General features: G+C 40.0%; 1 protein-coding gene across 6 annotated transcripts in view; it reads right to left on the reverse strand.

Annotated features, from left to right (window-relative positions):
* Positions 1-1,278: 1,278 nt before the first annotated feature.
* The window catches only part of tfap2b (transcription factor AP-2 beta), a 47,816-nt gene continuing 35,185 nt past the window's right edge, over positions 1,279-13,909 (reverse strand). For all 6 annotated transcript variants that reach the window (XM_033020996.1, XM_033020998.1, XM_033020995.1 and 3 more), the window contains 4 exons: positions 12,680-12,896; positions 11,207-11,325; positions 7,817-7,958; positions 1,279-3,928 (listed from right to left, as the gene is read on the reverse strand). In XM_033020996.1, the coding sequence (XP_032876887.1) occupies positions 3,631-3,928; positions 7,817-7,958; positions 11,207-11,325; positions 12,680-12,896 (776 nt within the window). In that variant the 3' untranslated portion in view covers positions 1,279-3,630. The remainder of the gene's footprint in view (positions 3,929-7,816; positions 7,959-11,206; positions 11,326-12,679; positions 12,897-13,909) is intronic.

The raw sequence follows: 13,909 nt of genomic DNA on the forward strand, positions 1-13,909 counted from the left end.
ATCGCAGATGGAAGTTTAGAACTTACACGGCTAAGCTTGGGCACCTGAGGAAGGAGGTGGATAACTGATTCGCGTTTGATTTCTCCAATAAACGATGCTACTGATAGATCCAACGCCCTTTCCATGTTGTGGACTTACTTCTCAGTTTCGTTATTGGGAGAATGGGATAATGTTTCCATCTGGCGCGTGAGGATGAGCTGCAGAATGTGTTCTTTTAATGTGAGTTGTCATCTGGTCATATCTGGTGGATGGAAGGGATGTGCTGGATAGTGCGTGTGTGTATGTGTGGGTTAAGTGAGTGAGTGAGTGAGTGAGTGAGTGAGTGAGTGAGTGAGTGAGTGAGTGAGTGAGTGAGTGAGTGAGTGAGTGAGTGAGTGAGTGAGTGAGTGAGTGAGTGAGTGAGTGAGCGAGCAAGCTTTGGGCCTGAAAGAGCAGTGCAAACGTACAGTAGATTCTGCATCATATTCAACTTTGTTGTTGGTTACATTTGCTGGGGGTGGCCTCCCGAAATTAAAATGGATGAAGCTTGGATTGCCATTTCCGTGCAGTCTAAACATTATGCTTGGTTAAGTAAAATATTTTAGATTTTCAAAATACCAGATGAGCAGCGAGATCAGAGAAAACAGCAATATATCAAAAGGGAATGACATTCCAATCAATTTGCACGGAAATCTTCAATACTCATCATGGGTTGGAACGTTTTTACCAAAGGTAAACAAAACTTTAATTAGACAATTTCTCCTGGCAATTTAAAACTGATTGACATTTTCCATCGCCATTCTTTTTGTCACTGGCACTGGCAGCACAGTTCCCTTGATTCAGTGAAGATAAAATAGGCAACAGACTTACATTCTACAGATCAATTCCAGTTCAACGCGTTCGTTCTAAACACAACATTTTTTTTTAAACAGCAGAATGTCAATAAATCTTGCCTTTTCTATTCCTCTAGGGACCTTGCACTTATTCTGCATCTTAGAAATAAACGTTCAGAACAAACAAGAGAGATCCGGGTGTGTTCCTCTATATATTTTAGCAATTTTGTTGTTGTAATTGAATGAGCAACTAAATGGTCAAACATTCCTTTCACACCTGTGTCCTTCCAGCGTTTCAACTTCCCTGCTAATGTATCTAATGAGTTTAGTCAGTTCTGGTGTTGGGTTTGTTTTGTGTCGCCACGGGGAAAACACTCCATCCGCCACATACCACCTGTGGACTCGCCAAGCAGCACAGGTTCGGCTTGTGATAACTCTTCCATTGAATTGCATGGCCCGGGGCAGAATAGTGGGAAACATGTGAAAAGGAAGCTCGTTCTCAAAGGAGCGTTGAATTCTATGTAACGTCTCAGTGATTTATTATTTTTTTTTAAATGGTTCATTTAAAAGGACTTTATAATTCTATGAGAAGTACTAAGGAAAGATTATTGCACGGACAATCACAGATACACGACGGAAGTAGATGGTTTTCAAGATGAGCCCACGAGAAATAACCCAATGCTCACAATAAGCAGTGTCCGTGATAGTTATAACCGCCATATGGTCTAAATTGCTGAATATCTTACAACAATGCATCGGTTTCGAAATGGACCATCATTTCAATTGACTACGCACAATAAACGTGCCCAGCTGGAATATCAGAACAGCAAACTGGGATCAAAGAAGGACAACTAGGTTCCCTATAATGTGTGTCACACGATTGTTTTATTAATTATGGGAAAGCTGCTGTCTTCACGGCAATCACCACCAATTCTCCTCACCAACAATCACACGGACGCACATACATGCATACAAGCACTCCATAATTATTACATCGCTTTCCTTGAATCCTTGATTGGCTTTGCTTTAAAAAAAATCTTCAGCCAGTGGGATTAAGTGATCGTGGCGAATTTTCAATGAAATAAAATCGATGAGAAGAAATCTGAAATGTGTTCACGTGGATAAATATCTCCCAGTAGTGAGGACAGTTTCATAAACCTTCCAGGAACACGGAGGTAACGAGCACAGTATAAGAAACAAGATTTAGTTTTGAAATAATAAAAAAAAACACCCTTGTAGTTTGCGAACCCCAGAACCTCCGAAAACCCATTGGCAGGAATGTACATGTTATCCCCAATGCACGGTTTAAAGAACAGCGTGTCTTCTAACATGCAACAGCCTATCAACTGTTTTTAATATGTATTATTTCCTCGTATATTTTTCGATGTACATTTGAATGAAAATAATGTGGCGGGACGTAATTTTAATGGTGAGTAACTAATAAGTATGTGTAATCTTTAAGTTTTTTTTTAATTTATAATGTCAAGCATATATACCAGGACAATATATTTAAGGAATTTGGACATTTCTGCAATGTATTTTCTTATTTGCAAATATTTATGATTTATTCTCCTGAATTGATGACAAACAAAACGATTCTGGTCGCTTGGTGGTTTATGCATTTCTTCGTGACCTAAGACCTAGCTTTCAGTATGTGGCCTTGTTTGCTGCTGAAAACTTACATCTATAATTAAACACCACCCGTCCTCCAATGGGTCACTCGGTGGGATACTAGTGAGCCTTGGTATGTTCATTGGCGACCTCTGTCTAAACTCGTAAGAAGCAAATTGCCCAGCAGCTGAGGTCAAAGGTGTTTTGGTTTGGGTAGAGATCTTGCTGGCTCATCTAAGTTTAAAATTGCATGGTCCAGTCCCCCAAAAGATGAGGTTAATTTAAAAAGGAAAACATACATCAGAAACAAGACCAAACAAAATGCCAATGAGTTGTGAAGGGGAGTTACCTGATTTTATTCTGTAGTTAAGCAGCTGCTGCCAAAAGCAGAACATTTATTGAGAGGATCGGCCAAATTTAACAATATCAAGAATTAAAATGAAGATGCTATATTAGGGGAACTCTGTCTATTTCTATTTCCTTCTCCCAATCTCAGTCGGATTCCAAATTGTCTCTTTGAAATAAACATGCTTTCTGGCTGGCTAGACCTTTCTCGCAGTTGTTTTTTTGTTTCTGTTTGCATGTACCAGTGTTCACCTTGAACTTGAACTGACAACTGCAATCCAGGGTGAATAATTATCTCGATAGGGCTCCGTTTAGATTCATGTCGTGTGGGAGATTATGGGCAGCCATGCCTCGGACTGCCAGTTTGTGCTTGGGGTTAAAATGAGCAGGTACACGTAACTATTGTCACCGTGTGTTGGAATCTGTGTGCAAACCATTAGACCTATATTAAAGCTAATGTTCTCAAATGAAGGGGGGCGGTTACTATTAAGCTTCCATGTTACCTGATAGTCATTTTCTTTATGGTGGAATGTTTCCATCCTCGTAACACGCAGAACTGTGCACAAAAATCAGACCTGGAATGAGCGTGGATCAAAGAATTTTGATAATGAAAAATCAATTTGCTGTCACCCAGGTGAATCTTGCAATCACCCGCCATTCTGACATAAAATGGAAGTAAAAGTGTTGCAAAATTGGACAAATACCAATAAAAATGATCATGAAGCCTTGCATCCAGGTCCATAATGGTCGCAAACAGTTGACCCAGTGTTGCTCCTTTACGTGTGCGTGGTTGTTTCCAAGTTAATAGAAGATTTATTTTTATATAAAGCTACAGAAAATAAAAAGTTTGGAGGAATGTTTCTCATTTCCTGTTCTTTTCCTCCTTGTCTCCAGTTTTGGTGCCCGCCTCCCCTCCAGATGTGTGTCTATTTGGGTTGTTGTTTAAGAACATCTTGTCCAGTCCCTTTAATGCTTCCGTCAGGTAGTTCTGGACAGCTGTGAGAGCAGCACAAATGGCAGGAGAGCCAAAACCATGCGTAATGAGGCTAAAGTGAGTCAAACAGCTCTGGATGCCTGGGTCCAGTATCGGGTTGGGCCTGGTGTTCCCCAAAGGAGTCCTGTCCTGTGCCAGCAGATCTGTGAATTCTTTGCAAAGTTGCCTGGGGGTTAAGAAAATAAGACAATGAATGTTGCCGTCAGATAACACAAATCAGATGTATGGAATGGCACATTATCTGGTTGCTATGGAAATTGGTTTAACCCCCCTCAACCCGCACATCGTGATTACCGAAAAGCCGACTGCATAGCATTGAGTTCCAATATATCCGAATTTCTATTTAAGATTCTCCTTGCTTATAATAGAACTACAAAAGTGAAATAATTCCGGATGTTTTTAATGGAGTCTCATATGTTCTCAATTCCCATAATGACCCACGGATGTGAGTCTTTCTTTAATTTTCTAAAGAATGAATGAAGCAGCGCAAAAGCCTAAATATAGATTAATCTCATCGTGAAAGAATTCTGTTAAAAGCAGCACGAGTTCATGAAGGTGAAAAAGTTAAGGTTAGGTTACATGTTTAGTGGGCTAATTTCTCAACCAATAACACATGTGAGTGTTAGCAGAATATTTTGCTCTTTTCGGAGAGAGACAAAAACCCCCACCTAAAACATGATACTAAATTAGAATTCATGAAATGTTGAGCGGCCACTAAAAGTAAAACCAAATGGATCATTTTGAAAACGGGAAAATAAAAGAGAATGAAATCCCCAAGGGAGTTAATACTTAAACGAGTTACAATCGAGAGACATCGACCTTTGCACTTGCAAACTTCGTCCAAACTTCAAATTTGGGCGTGGGGTTCATTTCCCGACCCTTCCTTGCAAACAGGCAACCCGCTTGTGAATACTTAGTCCTTTGTTTTCTGATTTGGGTGGGGATTGTATTTATCTAAGAGAGGATCGTGGTGCATTGGATCAGCCCTGGTAGCTTACTTCCAATGGTTTCTTTTGATTCCAAATAGATGAAAGTTCATCCTGGTTTCCCAGAATGGAGTCGGGAGGTGGGAGAGAGGTGGAAGGACATTATACAATCTGTGTTTAGCAGTGGGTCTGCCACTGCTCCGTTCAATTCCAGCAAGGGATAGAGAGTTATTTACAAACGTTGGGTGGGGTTGAGCAAAGTTTGACGAAGTAACAGCGAACTAATGAAGATGTTCTCCCTCATGTCCTTCCAACACTGCAGAATTTCGCCCGCCCTCCCCCCACTCCCTCCCTATCACCGTGCCTTCACCTTCCATGGAGCATAGGGAGGCTTACTGCAAGTAAAAAGGGACATTCGTACTTGAACCATAGCAAAGTAGTGAAGCTGAACATAAAGGCATAAATCTGATCTAAGGGGGGAAATTAATACCACAACAGCTTGTACAAAAAACAACAGTTAACACAAGCAAACCCAAGAGGTTGACACAGAGGGTGCCCATTAGCACCGGGTCCAAAACTCTTGATCAAATAGATAGAATAAAGGAGCGTCTGGAACATAGAACCAAGTTTAGTACAACACAGAAACAGGCCCTTTGGCTCACAATGCCCATGCCGAACATGATGTCAAGTTAAATTAATCTTATCTGCCTGCACGTGAATTATTTCCCTCCACACCCTGCATAACAACGTGCCTAACTAAAAACCGTTTAAACACAACTCTCGCATCTGCCTCCACCACAACCCGTGGGACACCCACAATTCTCAGTGTACAAAATAACTTGTCCCGCACATGTCCTTTAAACGTTGCCCCTCTCGCCTTAAAGTTGTGCTCTCTAGGAAATTCCAGACCTCGGAGGCGCACCATCAGTAGTGAGACATTTTGTTTTCTAGTTTGAGGAGAATCAAGAACTCAGAACGTGTAGTTCCAGACAAAGATTCAATTCCGTGTGGTTGGGATTTTTAGCACAACCGTGCACTTCACCTACAGCTATTGGATAATTGCATCGTAATGGCGCTATCCATGACCTGGAAATCATTAATATTCACACTGTGTGTTGGGAGTGGGAAAGTCTCCTGTCTCTTGACGTTCTCCCCCATCACCTTGTTATACGCACGACTTCGTTTAAACATTTTGTTTACAGAAGCTAACCGGGGTGCAGATTCAATAGTAAATAGTAAAATAAATCGAGAAGATTGAGACGCCACAGTAAAAATGTCTATCAACAAACATCCAGTTGGAACCTGGTTTAATAATTACTGAATATTCTTATTTTCGGAATGACCGACATGGTGATTAGGTTTTCGACCAATTCAATTTTCTATCTAACCGTGGCTTCGTGCAAATCTCATCAACGTGCGGATCATCAGCCATGATCACAATGAATGGCGGTGCTGGCTCGAAGGGCCGAATGGCCTCCTCCTGCACCTATTTTCTATGTTTTCTATGTAAAGACTGCAGCATTGTCTTGACAGATCAGCTTTCTTTGTTAAACATGAACACTTTTATGTGTGATCAGAGAGAGGGAGGTTATTATAGATTTCTGGGGAGCACTACCATTGTTACGATAAAATCGATTTTCTTTAAAATAATTCTGGGCCGAGTAAGGCAATGCAATTAAGCAGCCGTGAAATATGTGTATCTATATGATGCGTTTAATCAACTTTCATATTTGGTGGTCAATATGAGAGTGGTTTAAGAATCATAGCCAAAAATATTACTCATCATCATGAAAAAGAATCACTAATAATTAGATATCTGGGTAGTTGGTCCTAGTCTTCTGTTCTGTTGCCAAAAAAAAACGGGACTTTATATTTGAGTCTCTAGTTTGTTTTTAAAAAGGTTATGAAATGCCCATGTATGCATTTAACTTCATGTTAGAGTCAATGAGAGGAACAAAATGTGCACTTCGGTAGAAAATGTAGCTCCTGAAAACGGAAGGCTGCACCAAGGAGGAATGGAATTGGAGAAACAATCAGGTTGCGATAAATGTGTAGGAAGGATCTGCAGATGCTGGTTTACACCGAAGATAGACAGAAAAATTTGGAGTAGCAGTGGGACAAGCAGCATCCCTGGATAGAAGGAAGATAAATGCTAGGCACCTGAATTCAGAAATAATGAAGCATGTTTTGAAAAGCACCTTTGTCTCGTATTGTTTTACCCTATCTGTATCTACTGGGGTTCTTTTTTTTTTTGTTCCCTGGCTTTTTTTTCCGCGTGTGTGGTAACACGCATAATAGAGACGCATAGGAAATTGCTATGGGAACATTCTAAACGCCCGTATTCGTCGCCCTTGTACTTTTTTTTCTATGCAAAGTCGAAAACGTCCACCGTGAAGGATTAATGGCAGGGAAGTCAGGCGCTTCTTGTCTTCAAAGAAAAAGAATCGCCTGCAAGCAATTAAACTTCTGAGATTGTAATATCTTCTGACCCGGCGGAAAGAAACAATTAAATTCAAATCACGTCTAGCGAACATCTGGACAAATTTCAGCAAATGATTTTTCAGTTTTTTTTTCATCTTTGCTGGGAATTGGGAGGATTTTCCTCAATAATATTAAAGGCGGGTACATGCGCTTATTTTATAGCCCATGCTACATCATCGACAGATTTGTTTGAAAATTATTGTTTGGATACTCCCATCTTTGGAAAATATTTTGGAGGAAAATTATTCTTAAGTTTTAAATGCATAGTTAAATTAAAGTGTTTTAGTTATTTAAATCAATTTAATTTGCCTTCATGGATACAAATAATGATTTGTGTAAAGGTTTTATGAACTCAATCGAGGACAATATTTAAACGACACAAAAATGCCGACTAGTTTATCTCATGCTACTCATCTACCCGACGACTGTAACTGTAGGTTGATGCGTTGATGGAAAGGATTGAAAATCACAGCTTCTGAAGCCTTCAACCGGGCAAAGGTTATGTTATGTTGATTCAACTTAAAACATGCCACCTAATTTCAAATATTGCTTTATATTCATATCATTGTGAAACATCTACGATATTAACTGATACTATTTACCCCTGCAGCCTTCAAAGGGCATGTAGGGGTAAGTTAATGACTCACTTTGTGGCCAGTATCATGTTCTTTCTGGAGTGCAGCTCGCTAGGGTCTGTGTGCTGCCTGTTCAAATAGTCAGCTGCAGCTTTGGCTGGGAATTCCGTCTCACAGATATACCCGAAATCCCGAGCTAAATGCACGGCCTCTCCTGGAAGATAAGACCAAATTCTTAATTGTTTTCACATAGAAGCAGCCGAGTTTGCGACTTCTAAATGCACATCAATACCGACACTCATATTCGCCAGTGAGATAAAAGTGAAGCAAAAACAGTAGAGTGGAGCCGAAACAATAATTCTAGAAAATTTGAGATATTTGGAGTAACTCAGCGGGACAGGCAGCATCTCTGGAGTGAAGGAATGGGTGACGTTTCGGGTCAGAGATATTTATAGATTTCCCGCTTTCAATAATATTCAGAACCACTCAGTTGCTCGTTGTCGGTGGATAATAATCAGTTTCTATTTGGAGGTTGTGCTATTCAATATGAAAGCCTTGCCCCATCTCCCAATACGTTCTGATGTTCTCTCCTTGAGAGTCTAAGCGTGATCTCGTATGGGGAATTAGGCTGGGTTCTCGACATACGCGTTGTTCATAAGGATAAACTCTGACATCCACGAAATGCTCCCACGAGATGCAATATTTTAAATAATCCCCGTTGGCGACCGTGGAAATGAGGAAGGGCGTTGTGAAGAGAGAAAAAAGTTATTTGAAACATGTATACTATGCAAATTCTTCCAAATTCTGAAGTTCCAACGTTACATAGCGTATTTAAACAAGTAATGACGAGTCATTCCGGTTAAGGGGTTTGTTATTTCCCTCGGGTGTGGAGTTAAGTTCTTCATTTAGTATGTGAATTAAATACTCGGTTACTGTAATAGGTCGCTTGTCACGAAGGAGCAGACAATGAAACATTTATATCAACTGTGTGTGGAAAGGTAGAGAAAATGGGTGAGATTGGATGCGAAGACATCACATGCACAGACTCGGTTGTATGTGTCCGAAGATAAGCATTCCCAGATTTAAATCGATTTTTTGTTTGATCCTTGCTTATAAACATAGCAACCAAAAACTAAAAAAAAACTATCGAGAAACAGTAAACAATAGTTACAGGATGCATGTTGTCAAAAAAAGATCTTGTAAATATCTGAAATAAAACATAAAAATTTACTGGCGACTTTACAAAATGTCAGCAGTGGCATTACTTGTTGACCTGCATATTTTCATTTGGTTATTAGGCGGGATATAAATATGAAATACTCGCCACACCACAACTATAAAAGTTAAAAGGGAACATTCACAATTAATCTGCAAAGTCCCATCTGCAATCATGAGAAAATAATTATAATACGCTTTATTTATCAACTTCAGAATGTAGAAAGATGATAATGCAACCATCTATCGGTGCGAATGTATCCTACAAGATGCGCTTTCCCACAAAATTTACAATATTGCCCACACAAAATTCTGGTGAATTACTACCATTTAAAACATCATATCATTTTGGTGTAAACGACATTGTCAAAAGTAATTAAATGCTACCTATTATGTTTGAAAACCTGGAAGGCAATAAGCCAGATACATCCATATAAAGCAATACACTTATAAGGTCAACTAGGAACAACTAAAAAAGGCTAAATCCTCGCAAGAACAATTAGATTGCTGAAAACTAGTAAGTACCCTCCGACTCATCATATACATACATGTATGAAGAGAGTGAAAGAAAAGGAGAGATTTTAAAATACAGTTTAAATAGCATAAAGCAGTTAGAAAATACCTATTCCCTATATAGCTATTGTGAATGTGTATGTGTGTTTATTGAGAACACCCTGCAGGGAGTTCCATGTCATCAACCTTCCCGCCTGATGCTGATGTTTCAGAGAGCAGTGAAAGCTGGGTAACACTACAAAGCCAAGCTCTGGGGGGATTCAAGTAGATAATGCTTCATCCCTCCAGCACTGAATCTTTTCAAAGTACTTTGCAGGCGATAGCTTCGACGCTGCACATGAAATTAACATCAGCATTAAAGAATTCAACCAGATACTGTACTGCTAATGATCAATCTAATTATCTTCTGACTTTTTTAAACAATTTACCCGTTAATAAGAGCGTTACCATTAAAAAATATATAATATCCATGAAGGGCAACTTGACAAATTCTGTTACATCTTCTAAAAACAGAGTGTTAGAAGAACTGAAGTTAGAAAGCACAGTAAAATTAAGTGATTAAAAGGTGACCCATGCAAGAAAGATAATTGTTTGTAGATATAGGGATAAATGGTAGAGAGGTGAAAGAGGCAATGGCAGCAGTGAACAGGAAATAAAAAGGTGAATATACTGATGTCCCACATAACCGCGTGACTAATGATGGAGCTAATTTGCCTTTCAACAATATCACGGCCAATTTCAGTTTGTTAATGAAGAATGCATATAATCCGCGGAACTGAAATTGTTTAAAAACGACTCCTAAAATCTGTTCCAAGCAACACGACGTTTCGTTGGTTTGTCGAAAATGCAACGTCATGCTATATTAGGAAGGAAATGTGCGCACAATCATCTAAATACCAGTAATGGTCGCTCTGTTAAACATGTTTTTTTAGCATCGTGGTTTTAAGATGTGTTGTAAAATATCTCCCTTTTCATTCTCCCCCATATATGTACGTGTATACAGGTAATCCTGTTTATAATAGACGTCTGCCTGTCTCTGATGCAGCTATCGAGTGGTAATGAGTGAGAAGTAACAGGTACACGAATAAAACACCTTGGTTGTGCACAGAAACAAATGTGTGTGTGCGCGCGTGTGTGTGCGTGAAAAAAAGAGATGACAGACAGTGGAAGGAGAGAGAGAGAGAGAGAGAGAGAGAGAGAGAGAGAGAGAGAGAGAGAGAGAGAGAGAGAGAGAGTCAGTCCTCGCGTGTTTATGTGGTAACTAACTTAGTAAAAGTGTTGTTACATATGAAAATGTGAATGCAATTATAAATTATTCATGAAGGTTATCCAAGACTCCTTACGGCTATGGGATAAATGCATTTAGAATATTTGGTATTATTATTTATGCACAAAGAACATCGGTACTTTAATTACATAATTAATGTAATTTATCTTGAAAACTCAAAGAAAATGGCGAACAATCATGAAAAGTAGCATAATTTTGATAGTGTGGTCAGCTGTTTTTTACCACAAAGAACGGCTAAACGGACAGGCACAACGCAACATAATGTGATGCCATTGAACCCCGTCAACGTGATATTATATAAATAGTTAACCATACACCTCCTATCGCAATTTCCTTCTTCGTGCCATTGCAAATCAAAGTTTTTGTTTCTCGATGTTAAGCATATAATACATAAAATATGTATTTAAATTGTCAATATCATCAGAAAAGTGCTCCCCAATCATTACCTTCTACTAGTGAGGTTAGTAAAGTGACATTTGCAGCTTTACGTCTGCCTGCGGGTAAATTTAATCCGATTTTCTCCAGCTTTTCTCTTAACGACCTTCCACCATTTTTCGACTTGGCTCTGAAACAAACACACGAGAAATGTTTAAACTGCTACACATCAAGTGCCCCGTTTTGACTTTCCTCTTCAATATGAAGCCATATTATTTCATATGTTCCATATTTTATTTTAAGAATATCTTTAAACACCCGCCATTCCACAAGGTTCCCATGGGCGTTTATTGAAATGTTCATGTTCCCAAAGATGAAACTGAGCTGCTGTATTCTTGTGTTGGATGTATTCGAGGCCTAGAGTGACCCCGTAATCGAGGAGAAGTCCCAAGGTGTACTAAAGCCAGGAATTATGATATCAGCCTACTATAGACTGACGCACGCTATCAATTGGATGCGGCATGCTTTAATGTCCCGATCCCTTTAATTCTCGAAAATAAAAATAATATTTCTTGCTCAACTTGAGGTAGCTAGAAGTAAACTTATATTATGTTAAGACACGTGGTTGGGAGTAAAATCCACCACGACCCTATCCATAGATAACCAGTCCAACAGTGGTAGCTGAAATAAAGTTGTAGCTTAATGGCTTATCCGGGGATGTATTGCTTTCACCCACTCACTGACCTAGAGAAGAGAAAGTATTGGAGTGAGTTTCTTGGGACCGCTAAGGGGTGGCAGTGTATTGGAGTGAGTTTCTTGGGACCGCTAAGGGGTGGCAGTGTATTGGAGTGAGTTTCTTGGGACCGCTAAGGGGTGGCAGTGTATTGGAGTGAGTTTCTTGGGACCGCTAAGGGGTGGCAGTGTATTGGAGTGAGTTTCTTGGGACCGCTAAAGGGTGGAAGTGTATTGGAGTGAGTTTCTTGGGACCGCTAAGGGTTGGCAGTATAAAGTCACTTCTACTCTTTTAGAGTTCATTCTGGAGAACATTAAACCGATTTCATAAATGCACCCGGTGATTAGTTGTAAAACTCCTGTCTGCATTCTCCTGCCATGATGCATGGGACGCGGACAGAAAGGGGGCGGCTGTGGCTGTTTCTACACTTCTTAATATGGGGGCGAGGCCGACATTGTGGTTGTCACATTAAAAGAACCAATAGCCACGCAAGAAAGCAGTTGTCATCCATTCTTGTATGGCCTGTATGTTTGCGTTTTCATGGTTATTAAAATGCACTGAATTCCTGCGAGACAAACTCGCAGAGGGATGGAATTAGAAATATTAATTGAAAGATTACAATGTGGAGCAACAATCTGTGAGATTCGCTCATGGCTGTAGATGTAGCTGGATGGGTAGGCGGACTACTGTTGGGGGGTAAAGACAATGACAAACAATGCATTTTACGCTTTAACAATGGTCATGTTTTATTGTTCAATAGTTTCCACGTTGGTTTAGTTTGAATGATTGATATCCTATGTTGACGACCTACCTTCTCAGCACTCCTCCCAGCAGCGAGGCGTTCAGGCATTCTGGTGGGGACAGGCGTCTCTGGACTTCTCCTACAGTCACCTTGTACTTGGATGTGGAACTAAGGAGGGACAGGCGTCCTGGCACAGAGCAGAACACCTCATTGTGATTAGCAATTCCGCCAAGTAGATTGTCTTTGTTCATCATCAAGGATGTGATATTCTTCTGTGGAAGTGGGACTGCAAGAAAATTACACAATGACAAATGTTAGCAGTGCATTACCGTAGGTGCAGGCACTATGGGCTGGTGAACGCAAAAAAAATAAATAACACCTCACGCTACAGGTGGCGCACATGTTTGGACCCGTTCAATTGGACCTATGTTTTAAGCCTTTTGGAACGCTTGGGCGTTTTACGGAAAAGCAATGCAGATCGTTCGAAAGATAAAGGAGCTCTATTGATAATTTTCGGAATGCTGAAACTATCTGAAAGTGCAGTATTGAAAGACTCACGTCGTCAAATAACAACATTTAAGAATTTGTGAATTAAGAAGTTGTGAATTTGTGGAATTCCCTGCCACAGAGGGCAGTGGAGGCCAAATCACTGGATGGATTTAAGAGAGAGTTAGATAGAGCTCTAGTCAAGGGATATGGGGAGAAGGCAGGCACGGGTTATTGAGTGGGGACGATCAGCCAGGATCACAATGAATGGCGGTGCTGGCTCGAATGGCCGAATGGCCTCCTCCTGCACCTGTTTTCTATGTTTCTATGTTTCTATCTAAGAAATAACAACAATTTCAAAAAATATATTTAAAAGACATTTGGACAGCTTCATGGATTGGAGTGGTTTAGAAGTACACGGCAAAAAGAGGGGGAATTGTACTAGCTAAGATGGGGCACCTTGCTCAGCATGGACGAATTGGACTGAAGGGCCTGTTACTGTGCTCTATGGCGGTATGATCCAATGATTAACACAAAATCAATGACACCTGTATTGAAATGGTTCCCACTACCATCTAACTCTGATGTTAGGGTCGTAACATAATAGCTTCTAACCCATTTAGAAGGGGGGGGGGGAGATACTTTATTGAAAAAATTAGGCAAACCTGAAATGAAATCTAAAGATGATCTCAGAACGAGTCTCCGGGTTGGGAAGCAAAAACTGGTTCAAACAATAGATGTTTTCAAAGCAAAGTAACTGAAAGTCCTCACTATGATTTAAAGTTCTTCCCAGAGGTTAAATTGGCCAGGCAA

The sequence above is a fragment of the Amblyraja radiata genome, chromosome 5, assembly GCF_010909765.2.
Source record: "Amblyraja radiata isolate CabotCenter1 chromosome 5, sAmbRad1.1.pri, whole genome shotgun sequence".
In the NCBI taxonomy this organism is placed as follows: Eukaryota; Metazoa; Chordata; class Chondrichthyes; order Rajiformes; family Rajidae; genus Amblyraja; species Amblyraja radiata.